At 40.7% G+C, this 18,393-nt stretch overlaps 1 protein-coding gene across 4 annotated transcripts in view; it reads right to left on the bottom strand.

Annotated features, from left to right (window-relative positions):
• HPS3 (HPS3 biogenesis of lysosomal organelles complex 2 subunit 1) overlaps positions 1–18,393 on the bottom strand; it is a 76,200-nt gene that overhangs the window by 22,417 nt on the left and 35,390 nt on the right. For all 4 annotated transcript variants that reach the window (XR_011470294.1, XM_070405948.1, XM_070405947.1 and 1 more), the window contains exons 6-7: positions 17,970–18,051; positions 14,592–14,746 (exon numbers count right to left, since the gene is read on the bottom strand). Coding sequence is in view for 3 of the 4 variants with exons in the window: in XM_070405948.1 (XP_070262049.1) it covers positions 14,592–14,746; positions 17,970–18,051 (237 nt within the window). In the remaining variant the exon portion in view is untranslated. The remainder of the gene's footprint in view (positions 1–14,591; positions 14,747–17,969; positions 18,052–18,393) is intronic.

The following is an 18,393-nucleotide window of genomic DNA, read 5'->3' as shown; positions in this document are numbered from 1 at the left end:
AAACTCTGTTGCCATCACTGGCACTCTAAGCTCTGAGCCCGCTGGCAGCTGAAAGCAGGTTTCTGGGTTTGTTTAGCTTCTATAATTGCAACAATGTTGTATCTGGAGCTCAGAGCTGGGCCGCAGCAGGTGGGGAACCTTGGCTTCCTCCATCACTGGAGCAAGCAAGCCTCATGTTCACTTCAGCTATGTGGTTGCCGGCCGCCATCTTTGTTGGCAGTTAATTTGCATATCTCGCTGATTAGCCAATGGGAAGGGTAGCGAAGTTACGGTTAATTACCATGTTTCTCTATTATTAGATAGGATTGTTTGTTCACAATGCTACACAGGCCTACAACATTTAATATTCTACAACTCATGAACTGATAAACCAATCGCTTCCACTTCATTCCACAAGTATTCTTAAATAGGCAATAAGCTCAAAGAACAGGAAAGAGCCCTCAAAAGGAAGGGTGACTTGGCTGTGAAAGTCCCTGTGCCCAGGATCTTTCCTGCAAGTGGCCTTCACAAGCCCAGCATGCCCTGCATCACAAATCTACGAAGCTCCAACAGAGCAACAAACAGCTGCCAGGAAAGTGCAGAAGACACATATAACTGCAAGTCTGCTTAAAGCACTAGCCTGTCTCTTGCTTTCACTATGTGATTCATTTTTCTGTGGTTTACAAACTTTTTGAAACATAGACCTTTGATTAAATGAATTTTCAAATAAACTAGAATTTCAAAAAATCATTTAAAATATATAATACCTTTGAGATCCAAAATGGCAGCCAACAGGACGGCAGTGAGCAAGATAGTATGAGTGAGAGAGCGAAAGGAGAGTGCGCGGGCTTGTGGGGAGTGTGTGTATCTGTGAGTGAGGGACAGTTATATTCCACAGGACTGTCAGGGACTAGCGGACCAAGCTCCCTTGGCTGGGTAGCCTCTATTACCACTGAAATATCTCCCGGGGAGGGCGGCTCTACAACAGAGACTGCGCCAAATTGAAGTGGACAGCGGCTGTGATTGGAAGCCCAGCCTTACCTTCACCCGGGGAGACCTCAGATACCACCCGGGACCCTACAGCCACAATGCGCAGGGACCAGCTGCCTCGGCTGTGAACACATGAACACCAAGACTCCAACCTCCTTGGCTGCGGGCACCTAAAAAGTTTGTCCATGGGGAGACAAGGCAGCAGCTGAATAAGCCCACATGTCCTGCACCTTCTCACAGAGCAGATAGAAGAAACAGCTGAATCAAATAACATCCACCCAGAATTGGCAAATTAAACACAGCTAGTGAGGCAATCTGTGGACAGAAAGGTCAGAGATCGCCTGTAGAGAGGTAGGACTGGCAATCTGGGCTAGAGGAAGAAACGCACGCAGCAAGGACCAGAGTCTCAGAGGGAGACTGCGCTGGACCAAATCTGTGGCCCATAGGGTCAGTGTACCCCTCGAATGTGGAAGGGGTTCCACAGGGCTGCTGGCAGAGGGAGACTCTAGATCTAAGCCCACAGCCATGGGAGACTGTGCCCAGAAAGGCAGCCTAAAGTTCTATACCGGCCATGCAGTGCCAGGGGGAGAAAGATTCAGGGCAGCGCAGTTGCTTTGTCTTTTTGACTTCCTTGCTTTTCCTTGCTAAGCCCAGTACATAGGATCTTCCAATTAAAAACACTCACTGAGAATGCAGGAGAAGGTGGTTTTTGCGGAAAATGGGGATCAGAATAAGGAGAGATGAGCAGTAAACCAGCTCTGGGACAGTCCATCACTCCAACCCAGTCTTGAGTGCGGCAGGGAAAGGAAGAGTTTAAACTCTGGGTTGAGGGGCCATTTGGTCCCAAAACTAATACAGAAACACCGCCACCTAGGGGCTGTGTCAGAAATAGATGCTTGTGTAAATACAACTGAAAGCAGGCAGAAAATCAAAGTGGGCAGATTGATCCCGCCTGCTTGAAACCAAGTTTGTGGCAACTGACACAGAGGAGCAGTGGATCACTGGGTACTTCCACTGCGCTGACTACCTGACAGGAAACTGAGACGTGGCATGCAGAAGAATAGAGAGGGGTCTTAAACCAACCCCTATGGGTTATTGAAGCTATGCTGAAGCAAACAACATTTCACTAGTTCACGATTTTTTACCTTTTACTTAAGAAACTAAAAACTTTTTTTTCACTTTTTTATTATTTTTTACCATTTTTTAATTTTTTCTGGATTAGTGTTCTACATTCTATTTTTATTTTTTAATCATTATTTTAATCTGTTTTTCCTTTATGCCAACATTTTCGTCCTCACTTTTTCCTTTTTCATCCTGTTTCTTTTCTCTTGTTCCTGCTTTAGTTTTTCTCTATCCTTGCTTTTTAATCCCTGTTTAAAATTGATCTTCTTTATCTGCTTTATTGATTCATTACTATTACAGTAGTCTGTGTTGGCCTACTCATATATCTACTTTCCTCTCCCCTGCTCCAAGTCCATGCATACTTCTCTTTTTCTTCACTAGCCAATTTTCTTTCTTTCTTTCTTTTTCTTTCTTTCTTTCTTTCTCTTTCTTTCTTTCTTTCTTTCTTTCTTTCTTTCTTGTTGCTGTTTGTTTGTTAGTTTGGGTTTTTTTGTTTTTGTTTTTTTATTTTATGTTTTTGTTTTTCCACTCCTCCCTTGTTCTCTTCTTCTACTAATAGCTTAATTAGTTTTAATCACCAACTCAGTCCTATCTGCTCTCTATTCTCTTATTCCAAATATAGATGAATACATAGATAAAGGGGAAAATTTTTATATATAAATTTTTTTATATATATACATCTTAATATATATTTTTTCCAATTATTATTTTCTACTTTTTTTTTTTAGTATTTTGTTTTTTACTTTTCTTCTTATACAATCACTCTTTTTCTACCTCCTCTATACTGAATCAGGGCCATTTTCACATTCATTCAATTCCTTGACCTTACCTTCGGAAAATAAGCTCTGCCTCTTCAGATTCAGCTTCCCTTCTGCTTTTCTGGGTGTTCGTTGTTTGTATTTTTTGGATTATCTGTTGTTTTTTTGGAGTTTTCTCCCTATATACATATATTTTTTACCCCTTTTTTAATCTGCTTTTTCTTTTCTCTCTTACCTTTTTTCTTCTTCTCAATATCATTTTTGGGTTCTATTCTCTCCCCTAATTCTCTTTTCTTTGGTGGTCAACGGTATTGTAAATACATTCGTATCTTCTGCCCTATGTGTTGTGTCTTGCCAAGTTGTATTTTGGGCCTTTAAGCCAACATGGTAGAGAGTGAGCCACATAACCAGAGAGCCTGAGAGGAGCGAAAATGGGGAGACAAAGAAACAGCCCTCATATGAGAGAAAAGGAGGAATCACCAGAAAAGGAAGTAGACGAAATGGAAGCAAGCAATTTGTAAGAGCTAGAGTTCAGAGCAATGGTCATAAGGACGTTGAAAAGGATGGAAGACAAATTCAACAACATGTGTAAGAACCAGGAGGAAGTGAAGGAGAACCAAGAAGAAATGAAGAAAGACATAGCTGAAATAAAGAACACAATAGAAAGCATCAACATTAGACTTAGAAGAAGCTGAGAACTGCATCAGTGAGCTAGAAGACAAGGTAGGAAAAAATACCCAAGGAGAGCAGCAACTGGGGGGAAAAAAAAAACAGGAGGAGAACTTAAAGGAGCTTTGGGACAACATGAAATGAAACATCCTCATAATCGGGGTGCCAAAAGGAGAGGAAACTGAGCAAGGAATAGAAAACCTGTTTGAAGAAATAATGACAGAAAACTTCCCTGATATTGGGAAGAATAAAAACTCACAAAAGTCCAAGAAGCTCACAGAGTCCCAAACAAGATGATCCCAAAAGACCAACACCAAGACACATTATAATTAAATTGGCAAACATCAACGACAAAGTAAGAATCTTAAAGGCTGCCAGAGAGAGACAGAAAGTTACCTACAAGAGATCTCCCATCAGATTATCAACTGATTTCTCAACAGAAACACAACAGGCCAGAAGGGAATGGAATGAAATATACAAAGTCATGCAAAGGAAGGGTCTGAATCCAAGACTGCTATACCCAGCAGGCTATCATTCAAAATTGAAGGTGAAATCAGGAGCTTCACAGACAAAAAAAAGGACTAAGGGAGTTTATTACCACCAAACCAGCAATGCAAGAAATGCTAAAGGGTCTGCTATAAAAAGAAGAAATAGGAAGGGAAGAAGGAACACAGGCATAAAGTATAAAAATGGCCAAAGACAAGTACCTATCAATAACTTTAATTGTAAATGGATTAAATGCCCCAATCAAAAGACATAGGGTAGCTGAATGGATAAGAAAACCTGACCCATATATCTGCTGTCTACAGGAAACCCACCTCAGAACAAAGGACTCACACAGTCTGATAGTGAAGAAATGGGAAAAAATTTTAAGGCAAATGGAATTGAAAAAAAAAAGCTGGGGTAGCAATACTTATATCTGACAAATGAGACCTAAAAGTGAAGGCCATAACAAGAGATAAGGAAGGCCACTCATAATACTAAAGGGAACAATTCAACAAGAAGATATAACTGGTAAACATATATGCACGCAAAACAGGAACACCCAAATACATAAAAAACTTCTGGAAGATATCAAGGGAGAGATCAACAGCAATACAGTCATAGTAGGGGACTTTACTATGCCACTAACACCACTGGATAAATTCTCTAAACAAATAATCAGCAAAGAAACATCAATCCTAAATGACTCACTAGACCAGATGGGATCATTGATATCTTCAGAACATTTCACCCCAAAACCACAGAATATACATTCTTCTCAAGTGCACATGGGTCATTTTCAAAGATAGACCACATATTGGGACACAGGCAAAGTCTCTTCAAATTCAAGAAGATAGAAATCATATCAAGCATCATCTCAGATCACAATGGCATAAAATTAGAAATCAACTACAACAAAAACCATGAAAAAATCAAACACTTGGAGGCTAAATAGCATGGTATTAAACAAAGACTGGGTTACCAAAGAGATCAAAGAAGATATAAAAAGCATCCCGGTAACAAATGACAGTGAAAACACAACAATCCAAAATCTATGGGACACAGTGAAAGCAGTCTTGAGAGGGAAGTTCATAGCTCTACAGGCCTACCTCAAAAAAACAAGAGAAAATGTTAATAAATTATCTAACCCTAGAAAGAGAGCAATAAGAAAAGCCCTACGTAAGCAGAAGGAAGAAAATAATAAAGATCAGAGCAGAAATAAACGACATAGAGACCAAACAAAACAATACAAAAGACCAACAAAACCAAGAGCTGGTTCTTTGAAAGGATAAATTAGATTGATGAACCTCTAGCCAGGCTAACCAAAAGGCAGAGAGAGGACCCAAATAAACAAAATCAGAAATGAAAGAGGTGAAGTAACAACCGATCCCACAGAAATACAAAGGATTATTAAAAAATATTTTGAACATCTCTACTCCAACAAACTAGACAATGTAGATGAAATGGACATATTCTTAGAAAAATACAAGCTCCCAAAACTCAATCAGGATGAATCAAAAAACGTGAATAGGCCAATAACTACTGTAGAAATTGAAGCATTAATAAAAAATCTTCCAGCAGGAGCTGGAGAGGAAGACAAAATGGAGGCAGAATAGACCGACGTGTCCCGAGCCTTGTCCCGGAGCAGACAGAATGAGCAGCTGAATCGAGTAACATCTACCCCAAATTGGTGAAGAAGACACAACTGGTGGGACAATTCGCAGCAGGGAAGGGCAGAGGACACCTGGAGAAAGGTAAAATCAAGGATCTGGGCTGGAGAGAACTGCTGGACTTCTGAGCGCAGGGAGTCAGAGGGAAACCACATGGCACCGAGCCCCGTCCCTTGAAACAGGCACAGCGTCTGACTGTGGAAAGGAGGTCCGCAGGACTGTTGGTGACAGGGGATTCTAGATCTGGGTCCACAGTCACGAAAGACTGAGCACAGAGCGGGCAGCCTAGAGGGCTGCCCAGACCCCGCAGTGCTGACAGGAGAGGGGGTCGCAGAGGCGCAGCTCTTTCCCCTCTCTGTGGCCTTTCCTTTTCTTTGCTGAACCTAGTTCATAGGACCTTTCAGATACGAACACCCACCTGTGGCTGAGTTGCAGGAGAAGGTAAGAACTTGTGGAGTCTGGGGAGAGGCTGGCGCTGAGTCATACCTGGCACGGGACCTGGGCAGCATTTTCTCCTTAAGAGATAGCCCCTCCCTCCAGTCTCCAGGCAACCAATACAGCCACACTCAGAATACACCCTGAATGGTACAAAGGATTAAAAAAAAAATCTGCATAGTCCCTGAGAGTCCACAGGGACTGGCCTAAAGAGAGGCCTTCAGTCCCAGCAACAGGAAACTGAGAAGCCACGGACAGTACAGAAGAGTGGGATATTAAGCCAGCCAAAGGAACGACACTTCACTTTTTCATTTATTTTTATTTTATTATTATTTTGTTATCTCTTTTTTCTTTTTTCTCTTTTTTCATTTGTTTCTTTATTTTCTATTTCTTTTCACATTATTTTCCATCATTCTAATTTATTTTATTTGTTATTTTTATACCATTTTAAATCAATTTTTTTGTAAATTATTATTATTATTTTCTTCTCTTTCTCTTTCTTCTTATCCACTCATCCCCTTCCTACTTCCTCTATACTGAACTGAGGTCCTCCCCATATTCATCCAATTCTTAACCTTATGTTCTGTATATAATCTCAGCCCCTACAGATTCTGCCCCACCCTCTTTGCTGGGTGTTCAGTGTTTGCATTTTTTTTGGTTTATCTGTTTGTTCTGTGGTGTTTTCTCACCATATATATATTCTTTTTCTTCATTTTTCTTTACTTTCTTATCTTTTTTTCTCTCTTTGATATCATCTGTGCTCTCTTTTCTCTCCCCTAATTCTCTTTTTGCAGGTGGTCACTTATATTGGGGTTATCGGTGTCATGAGTACATTCGTGTTTTGTTCCCTTTGTGTTGTGTCTTGTTGAGGTGAATTTTATCCCGTTCAGCCAATGTGCTAAGAGCAAGCCACATAACCAGACACCTAGAGAGGAAACTCCATCCACAAATGGGTCAATAAGACCCCAGACCCAACTACAGAGGCAGGAAGAAGGTGGCAGTGAGGGAGAAAGCATGACTGAGGGAGCAAAAGAGGAGTGTGTGGTCGTATGAGGTGTGTGTGTGTGTGTGTGTGTGTGTGTGTGTGTGTGTGTGAAGCACAGTTAGATCTCGCAGGACCTTTGGGGCAGGCTAACCAGGATCGCCTAATGAGGCAGCCTCTGCTATCATTGCAAACAGTACTGGGAGGCAGGCTCTTCCTCAGAAGCCTTGCCTTTTTGAAGGGGAGAGCTGCTGTAACTGGGAGTCCAGCCTCACCTCCACCCAGGGGGCCCTCAGATAACACCTGGGACTCTATGGCACCCCTGCCAGGGACCTGCTACCTCGGATGTGGTCCCATGGTCACCGAGTCTCCAGCCAACCCAGGCACAGGCTCCTATGAGTTCCAAAGTGTGCTCCCCTCAGACTGACCCAACGCTTTAGCCCAGGGCACTGTGACCACATGAGCAGCAGACATGTGAGCAGCCCACCCCAGGGCGAAGAGCGGCAGCCTCACATGGCATGCCCCTGTTCAAGGAGCAGCAGCTGTGTGAGCGGCCTGCTCTCCCGCCCTAAAGGCAGAAGCCACATGAGCAACCTGCCCACGACTGAGGAGCAGCAGCCCCGCACAGCCCACCCCTGTCCGAGGAATAGCAGCTGTGCGCAGCATGCACCCTGCACCTGTCCAAAGAGCAGCAGCCACATGAGCAGCCTGCCCCTATCCGAGGAGCAGCAGCTGTGTGAGCAGTCTGCCCTAGTCCAAGGAGCAGCAGCTCCACAAGCAGCCTGCCCTGATTCGAGAAGCAGAAGCCACCTGAGCAGCCCACCCCAGTCCAAGGAACAGCAGCCACAAAAGCAGACCGCCCATGTCCAAGGAGCAGCAGCTGGGTGAGTGGCCCGCCCCTGTCCAAGGAGCAGCAGCCGCACGTGCAGCTCACTCCCATCCGAGGAGCAGAAGCCGCGCAAGTAGCCCATCCCCAATCAAAGGAGCAGCAGCCGCGCAAGCAGCCCGCCCTCATACGAGGAGCAGCAGCCCTGCGAGCAACCTGTCCCTGTCCAAGGAGCAGCAGCCTCACGAGCAGCCTGCCCCGTCTGAGAAGCAGCAGCCATGCGCAGCCTTCCCCCATCCAAGGAGCAGGAGCCTCGTGAGCAGCCCACCCATGTCCGAGGAACAGCAGATGTGCGAGCAGCCTCTCCTCAACAGCCAGAAGAGCCACCACTGCTGCGAACAGCACCCACCAGAGGAGCCGCTGACAACTGAGGAGCAGCCACTGCTGCGACTGCCCGAGGAACAACCGCAGCACGAGGAGCCACTGCCATCCAAGGAGCAGCCCCTGCACAACTCAACATATAGATCTGTTGGTGAGAAAAAAATGGGTAGACAAAGAAACTTCCAAAGGAAAGAAAAGGAGGAATTGCCAGAAAAGCAGCTACGGGTCATACAGTTCATAAACTGGATGGATGAAAAAATCAGCAACTTACGTAAGAATCAAGAAGAAATTAAGAGTGAGATAGCTGCAATAAAAAACACCATGGAAAGTTTCAACAGTAGAGAAGCAGAGGACCGAATTAGCAAATTAGAAGACAGGGAAGCAAAACCACCCAAACTGAACTGCAATTAGAGAAAAAACATTAAAAGACAGGAGGAGAGCCTAAGGGAGCTATGGGACAACATGACATGAAGCAACATACGAATAATAGGGGTGCCAGAACAATAGAAAGAGGAACAAGGATTAGAAAACCTATTTGAAGAAATAATGTTAGAAAACTTCCCTGACGTGGGGAAGAAAAAAGTCAACACAAGCACAGAGAGTCCCAAACAAGACGAACCCGAAAAGACCCACACCAAGACATATCATAATTATGATGGCAAATGTTCAGGACAAAGAGAGAATCTTAAAGGCTGCAAAAGAGAGACAGAACGTTATGTACTAGGGATCTCCCATTAGATTATCAAATGATTTTTTAACAGAAACACATCAGGCCAGAAAGGAATGGAAGAAAATTTTCAAAAAGATGCAAATAAAGGGACTGAATCCAAGAATACTCTATCCAGCAAGGCTACCAATCAAAATTGAAGGAGAAATAAGGAGCTTCATAGACAAAAAAGGGATAAGGCAGTTTATCACTACAAAGCCAGCAATGCAAGAAATGCTAAAGGGACCAATGTAAAAAGAAGAAATAAAAAGGTAAGAAGGAACACAGGCAAAAAAAATAGAAATGGCTACAAACAAGTACCTTTCAATAATAACTTTAAACGTAAACGGACTAAATGCTCCAATCAAAAGACATCGAGTGGCTGAATAGATAAAAAAAACATATATATGCTGTCTACAAGAGACCCATCTCAGAACAAGGGACTCACACAGACTGAAAGTGAAGGGATGAAAAAATATCTTTCAGGCAAATGGAAATGAAAAAAAAAAAGCTGGGGTAGCAATACTTATATCTAACAAAATAGACCTCAAAGTGAAGGCCATAGCAAGAGATAAGGACGGCCACTTCATAATACTAAAGGGATCGGTGCAACAAGAGGATATAACCCTGATAAACATATATGCACCCAATGCAGGAGCATCCAAATACTTTAAAAAAAGTTCCTGGAAGATATCAAGGGAGAGATCGACAACAATACAATCACAGTAGGGGACATTAATACACCACTGACATTACTGGATAAATCCTCTATACAAAAAATCAGCAAAGAAACAGCAATCCTAAATGACTCACTAGATCAGGTGGACTTAATTGACATCTTTAGAACATTTCACGCCTAAGCCATGGAATATACATTCTTCTCAAGTGCACATGGGACATTTTCAAAAATAGCCCACATATTGGGTCACTAGCAAAGTCTCTTCAAATTCAAGAAGACTGAAATCATATCAAGCAAAAAGAAAGGACCCAAATAAACAAAATCAGAAATGAAAGAGGTGAAATAACAACAGACCCCACAGAAATACAAAGGATTGTTAAAAAATACTATGGATAACTCTACTCCAACAAACTAGACAACACGGAGGAAATGGACATATTCCTAGAAAATACAACCTTTCAAAACTCAATCAGGAAGAATCTAAAAATCTCAATAGGTCGATAACTATGGAAGAAATTGAAGCAGTCATCAAAAAGCATCCAGCAAACAAAAGCCTGGGGCCAGGTGGCTTCACAGGGGAGTTTTACCAAACATTCAAGGAAGAACTAAGTCCTATCCTCCGCAGACTATTCCAAAAAATTCAAAAGGAATGAACACTTCCAAGCTCATTCTATGAAGCCAGCATCACCCTAATACCAAAACCAGATAAAGACAACAAAATGAAAGAGAATTACAGGACAATATCCCTCACAAACATAGATGCCAAAATCCTCAACAAAATCTTAGCAAATAGGATCCAGCAGTACATCAGAAAGATCATGCACCATGACCAAGTAGGATTAATCCCAGGGATGCAAGGATGGTACAATATCCGCAAATCAATAAACGTGATACATCACAAAAACAAATTGAAAGAAAAAAACCACATAGTCATATTAATTGATGCAGAAAAAGCATTTGACAAAATCCAACACCCTTTCTTGATAAAAACTCTCAGCAAGGTGGGAATAGAAGGATCATACCTCAACATAATAAAAGCCATATATGACAAACCTACAGCCAACATCATACTCAATGGGTAAAAACTTAAACCATTTCCCCTAAGAACAGGAACAAGACAGGGATGCTCCCTCTCACCACTCCTGTTCAACATAGTACTGGAAGTACTAGCCATTGCGATCAGACAAGAAGAAGAAATAAAAAGCATCCAAATTGGAAATGAAGAAGTAAAACTGTCCTTATTCGCAGATGACATGATACTGTATATCAGTGATTCCCAAAGTGGGCGCTACCGCCCCCTGGTGGGCGCTGCAGCGATCCAGGGGGGCGGTGATGGCCACAGGTGCATTTGTTTTAACTTTTTTTTTATTACCTTTCTATTCTGAGTTCAATAAATAGTTTCATAATTTCAAACTTCAATGTTTCTAATTTACACCTTTCTTTACTATATTTTACGAAAAAGGTAGAAACATTAATACATATATCTTTCTGTTTAATTGCTATTAAAATTTTAAAAAAATTAATTTCCAGGTGGCACTGAGTAATATTTTTTCTGGAAAGGGGGCGGTAGGCCAAATAAGTTTGGGAACCACTGCTGTACATAGAAAACCCTAAAGACTACATCAAAAAATTATTAGACTTAATAAATGAATTAGGCAATGTAGCAGGATACAAAATTAATACCAAGAAATCTATGGCATTTCAATACACCAATAGTGAACTGACAGAAAGAGAGACTAAAAAAGCAATCCCATTTACCAGCACACCAAATAATTAAGATACCTAGGAATAAACTTAACTAAGGATGTAAAAGACCTCTACTCAGAAAACTACAGGACACTGAAAAAAGAGATAGAGGAAGACATAAACAGATATAAGAACATACCGTGTTCATGGATTGGTAGAATCAACATCATTAAAATGTCCATACTACCCAAAGCAATCTATACATTCAATGCACTCCCCATTAAAATACCAACGGCATATTTCACAGACCTAGAACAAACTTTCCACAAATTCATTTGGTATAAAAAGAAGACCCGAAATAGCTGCAGCAATCCTGAGAAAGAAGAACAAAGTAGGTGGGATCTCAATACCAGATATCAAGCTGTATTACAAAGCCACTGTTCTCAAAACTGCCTGGTACTGGCACAAGAACAGACATATAGATCAATAGAATAGAATAGAGAACCCAGAAATTGACCCAAACCACTATGCTCAATTAATATTTGACAAAGGAGGCAAGAACATACAATGGTGTCAAGACAGTCTTTTCAATAAATGTTGTTGGGAAAATTGGACAGATACATGCAAAAAAATGAAACTAGACCACCAACTTACACCATACACAAGAATAAACTCAAAATGGATAAAGGACTTAAACATAAGACAGGAAACCATTAAAATACCAGAGGAATCACAGGCAGCAAAATCTCAGACACATGCCAAAGCAATTTCTTCACTGATACCCCTCCTAGGGCAATGGAAACTAAAGAGAAAATAAACAAATGGGACTACATCAAAATAAAAAGCTTTTGCACAGCAAAAGAAACCATCAACAAAACAACAAGAAAGCCCATTGCATGGGAGAAGATATTTGCCAATGTTATCACCAATAAGGGTTTAATCTCCAACATTTACAGGGAACTCATACAACTTAACAAAAGGAAGATAAACAACCCAATCAAAAAATGGGCAACAGACCTAAATAGATACTTTTCTTTGTTTTTTATTTTTTTGTTGTTGATACTTTTTGAAAGAAGACATAAGGAAGGTCAAGAGACATATGAAAACATGTTCAAAGTCACTAATCATCCGAGAGATGCAAATTAAAACGACAATGCAATACCATCTCATACCTGTCAGAATGGCTATCATCAACAAATCAACAAAGGACAAGTGTGGCGAGGATGTGGAGAAAAAGGAACACTCGTGCACTGCTGGTGGGAATGCAGACTGGTGCAGCCACTGTGGAAAACAGTATGGAGTTTCCTCAAAAAACTAAAAATGGAACTCCCATTTGACCCAGTGATCCCACTTCTAGGAATATATCCCAAGAAACTAGAAACACCAAACAGAAAGGATATATGCACCCCTGTGTTCATAGCAGCACAATTCACCATAGCTAAGATTTGGAAAGAGCCTAAGTGCCCATCAGTAGATGAGTGGATTAGAAAACTGTGGTACATCTACACAATGGAATACTATGCTGAGGTAAAAAAGAAGGAACTTTTACCATTTGCAACAGCATGGATGGAACTGGAAAGCATTATGTTAATTGAAATTATGTTAGTTGGAGAAAGATAAATATCACATAATCTCACTCATATGTGGGATATAATGATCAACAGAAACTGATGAACAAAAATAGATCCAGAGACAAATGGCAGGGGAGCGGGGAGAGGATTAGAGATCAACCAAAGGAATATATAATACTTTACAAATGTCAAATGTGCAAGATTACAAGTTGTTTTTTCTCTCAGAAGCTTTTACGCTTAGTCAGACCACTCTGAACTCTAAATGATCACTTAACCAAGTCAACCTGTTTGTTCCTTTTGGTGGAACAAGTACAGGCACAAGCAATTTAAAAAAGTCAAAAACTTATGTTAAAAATAAAAACCAATTTTAGACTTGAAACTCATTAAGCTTCTTATCTCTCCAAAAATTTCTTACCTGATTAAGTTTTCCCTACCACTAAGTTCACAGTATAGAAGACATCAAATAGAAGTGTAACTATTCTGTTCTAAACAGTGAAAACAGAACACAGAAGCGTCAACCAGAGATTAGTGCTATCAAATTGCAATTCTATTTTAAGGTAGATCAGCACATATATATATATATTGAATGTGATTTAAGGTAAAAAAAATATATTGTTAATTTCTTTTGAATTGGAATACCAGAAAATAATCCTATATAATAAAAGGGTAATATGCAAATTGACCCTAATGGTGGAACTACTGGGAATAAGCGGTGGCTATGATGCACACTGACCACGAGGGGGCAGACGCTCAACGTAGAAGCTGCCCCCTGGTGGTCAGTGCGCTCCCACAGGGGGAGCTCCGCTCAGCCAGAAGTTAGGCTGACACCTGCGAGCGCAGCAGTGGTGGCGGGAGCCTCTCCCACCTCCTCTGCGGCACTAAGGATGTCCGACTAACAGCTTAGGCCGGCCTAAGCTGGCAGGTGGGCATCTCCCGAGGGGTCCCGGACTGCGAAAGGGCACAGGCCGGGCTGAGGGACCCCCACAAGTACACGAATTTTCGTGCACTGAGCCTCTAGTCTTTGGATAAAAATGCAGCCACTGAAAGGTCAAAAAAGAAAAATATGTATTAAGAAACTTATTGTTTAGGCTAGCATTAGAGGCCTTGTCTTTCTCTTTAATTACACAGAAAAACATGTCCTTTAACATTTTATCTAAAATGCCAGACATTTATTGAAACTATTTTATAGTTCATTTTCTTTTAAAAGTTCTGAGGTCAATTATAAAGGATATTATGGACATCATTAAAACCTATTTTCTCTCTCTAGAAAAAGAACACCATAGAAAAGTCATCTGGTCATTCAGTTTTGATTTACAAAACATAGAGTAGCCCTAGCTGGTTTGGCTCAGTGGATAGAGCATCAGCCTGTGGACTGAAGGGTCCCAGGTTAGATTCTGGTCAAGAGCACATGCCTGGGTTGCAGGCTTGATCCCCAATAGGGGGTGTGCAGAAAGCAGCCAATCGATGATTCTCTCTCATCATTGATGTTTTCATCTCTCTCTCCCTCTCCTTTCCTTTCTGAAATCAATAAAAATATGTTTTAAAAAATTAAAAAATAAAATAAAAAAACATAGAGTAAAACACAGACAAAATACACCCATAACAATTCAGTGCAGAAACTTTGGCAGGACTCTCTTGGGAGGGGGATGCTCACAGAAGCCTCCTTGGTGCCTCTCTTCTCTCTGGAATGGCCTCAGGGTCTGCCTTGGTCAGAAGTATGATGTGGTTTTTAAAGTGACAGATGGCTTTCAAGCCTATGAAAAGCTGTATTCTTAAAGCACAGACATCCATACTGACAGGTGGGCAAGCCTAGTAAAGGAAAAAATAACAAATTTAACCAAGGAAAAAACATACATGAACTTTAATCTTCAAAAATCAGTCTGTTTAGTTGATAAAGTTTCTCCTGCTCTACCCCCTTAAAAAAAAACTCCTCAAATTCCTATTCTTATCAGAGCAAGGAGGTTATTCTATCTAAACTTACATAACCAACTATCTACTTCATATGTGCCTGTCAAAGAGCTACCCTTTCTGAATGAATTCAGAAAGTGGGTGTGCCCGAGGCCCTCACAGCAGTAGGGACTCCCCATGAATCTGTAAGTGCAGCCACCCAGGAAAATCCCACTAATAGCATGCTGGCTTGGGGGTATGCCCAAACAGAGCTTCTAGGCAAAATGAGATACTACAAAATGGCATTCCACTGCACAGAGAGTAAATAAAATGGTTTCTTAGTAGATGGGTGTGTAGGATGAAAATGCTTGTATGTTCAGATGGCCCCTGACTCTTAGGTCCTTAAATGTGAACACTGCCTAGAATGCCTGACAGGTTGGGTGTGTCAGGTAAACTGGAGGAAATCTGGATCAGGAGCCAGGCACCTGTCCCTATAAGGGAACATTAATTCAACTAGACTGGATAAGAAAGATAACGGAAGAACTCTTTCAGGGAGCTCACAAAACATTCATGTTATAGCAAGGTTCATCCATGTTAAGGCTGCCAGGCCCATGCCTCCTCCTGCATTCACACTGTTTGATTCCGAGGTCATCTTCCTTGTCCGTTTGTATAACATGCTTGGGGAAACACCTCCATCTATGTTTTCATCCCTAAGAATAGTAAGGTGGCCCTGGCTAGTGCTGAAGAGCTGGAATCTGAGAGGAATGGGAAAAAAAGATATGTTCCCTTTGGGCCAAACTCTGAGGCTGTGAAATCTTTCTCAGACCTCGCAACTCCCAAAGCCTGAGTCGGCAAGTGGGCTAAATGCGTGCTCACTCAGGTGGCATCTGGGATTTCAGAATGGTGGGGTGCAGGGAAGGGGGAGCCATGAGGTGTGTACACTCATGAGGATGGGTCTCAAGTGCAGCAGCCCCAACCAGCTACCGGTCTCTCTTCTTTTCTCCCTTCCTCTCTTTTGGGTTCCTTCCCTCTGGTTTTATGAGACTGAGAAGACCTGAAGTTATTATTTATTTTCTTTATTTTCCCTTCTTTTTCTTAAGAGTTTTATTGACATATAATTCACATACTATACAATTCACCCATTTAAAGCATACAACTGAGTGGTTTTTAGTATAATAGTGTTTAGCAAACAGATATGTGCAACCAACACCACAGTCAATTTTAGAACATTTTCATCATCTCAAAAAGAAACTATGTACCCTTTTGCTATTGTCCCTCTCTCTCTCATCCATCCCAAACCTAAGCAACAACTAATCTACTCTTTGTCTCTATTGGTATGCCTATTCTGGACTTTTATATAAATGAAATCATATAAATATGTGTATGGTCTTTGGTAACTGGTTTCTTTCAGGATTCATACATGTTATAGTGCTAAAAGGGTCATCTATGTTATAGCAAGGTTCATCCATGTTATGGCGCTTCCATGTGTCAGTTTCCATGTGTTTATCCATATGTCAGTGCTTCATTTCTTTTTATGACCAAATAATATTCCGTTATATGGGCATATCACATTTTGTTTACCCATTCATCAGCTGATGAACATTTGGATTGCTTTCACCTTTTAGTTATTATGAATAATGTTGCTACAGACATTTGTATATAATGTGTGGACATTTTGTGTAGATGTATTTTTTTCATTTCTCTTGGACATATACCTAGAAGTTGAATCACTGGATCACAGGGTAACTCAATGTTTAACTGTTTGAGGAAATATCAGACTTATTCCAAGATGGCCACACCATGTTATATTCCCTCAAGCAATGTATGAGGGTTCCAATTTCTTAGCATCCTCACCAATATTTGTTATTATCTGACATTTTTATTGTAGCTTTGATCCTACCTCAATCTATTATATACCCCTCACTCTACCATCACTACCTATGTAAGCCTATGTCTTTCTGAGTTTTTTCCTTTTTCCTTAAAGGCATGGTGTGGGGAGAAGAAAAGGGCGAAGAATCTGTCAGCTTTCAATTTTTACTAGGAAAATAACCTTTATTTTAAAAATAATCTATTTAAAAGCCCATGTGTATATCTTAACCACAGACAGAAAGACAAGGAAAAGATGTGATTCCGGCTTCCCAAGAGGTTTAAGGTAGGCAGCAAGCCTGGTCAGCAACAAAAAAGCTACAGGTTGGGCCACAACAAAAAAAGAGTTACTGAGAACTCAAATCACAACAGTGATAACAGGAGAGTGCCTCAGACACGTTAGCACTTCACAGTGCTGGCTTTTTAACATAACAATCGTTACTGAGCACTTAGTTTTCCAGGAAAAGGTGTTCCAGCTGCCTTTTATGATAGACATAAACTAACCTGTGAAATACAGGCCACCATGCTTTTGGGGTTTCCTGCAGCCTATATCTTCACAACAAACATCCATTCAAGCAGCTTATACGTCAGAGGTGATATACCAAATGATGAATATCATAAAAATGATCAGTATATTTTTGAGAACAGAAATTCAACATCAGAAAACATAGAATTTCATCATAGATGACCTATGTTTATTTTGTAGTCAAGAGCTTTGCACAGACTAAGCATACTAAAAATGAGGTTATTGATCTAACATATCTATTAACTCCTAGATTTAGTCTACAGAAATACAAAAGATTGTTGAAGGCTTGTAAAATAACAAAAGAATTATAGGCGTATCTGATAACAATATAAAGAAATTATTTTAATGTACTTTATTCAATTTTGTATTCTTGAATATACTAATTTCTAAACTGATGTGTTAATAGCTACATATAATTGCCACCAATATTTCTGTTAAAAAGTAAAATTGTAGTATACTATAGTTGTGAAGTACTCTCCCTGAAGTTACACTATACATATTCTTTACCAAACTTTCAAAACTATGTACTAGACCTAAATTCTGAGTGAAATGTTTTCAAAATAATCTTAAATATTGTCAACTAAACCATGAATCAAAAATTGCTTACTATTTTACATTCAAAGGTTCTAATTAAATAAACAAGATCTTAAGACCTTTACTGTTCACCTTGCTTACAACCAAGAGCGCATTTGTGAGTGTGTATTCGTTCCTTTTTTATCTAAGATTGCACTGTCATAATAATGCAGTTCTAACCTTCAGGGTGGAGTCCACGTATGGGTCCTCCTCACGAGCTGCTGCCGCACTGCACCGCACTGTGAAACACTGCAGGTTGTTACTGAGGAAAAGGAAAAAGACCACTGAGCAAAATGAAGGCCAAAAATGTGTCCATAGCTGGGAGTATTTTGGAGGTGAACAGAACTATGGCCAAGGGGGAAGAAGACACAAGTATCTGTAAAATGCTGATGAGGTAAACTGCTTATCAAGGAGGGTCCTCAAAATCCCTATAGAGTATTTTTTAAAACATAACTGGTCCTCACCTTACTCCTATTGAATCATAATTTTTAGGGGCTGTATCCAGACACGTGTGTCTCCACAGAATTCTACATTTGGCTCTGTTGTACACCCCTAGTTTAGAACCTGGGATCTAGGTCAAATAGCCTCATTTGGCAGACAAATT

Source organism: Myotis yumanensis, unplaced genomic scaffold (assembly GCF_028538775.1).
Source record: "Myotis yumanensis isolate MYYU_CA2020_CCGP unplaced genomic scaffold, mMyoYum1.0.hap1 SCAF_2, whole genome shotgun sequence".
Classification (NCBI taxonomy): Eukaryota; Metazoa; Chordata; class Mammalia; order Chiroptera; family Vespertilionidae; genus Myotis; species Myotis yumanensis.
The sequence above is the reverse complement of the archived record's forward strand: the minus strand, read 5'-3'. Positions and strand labels throughout refer to the sequence as shown.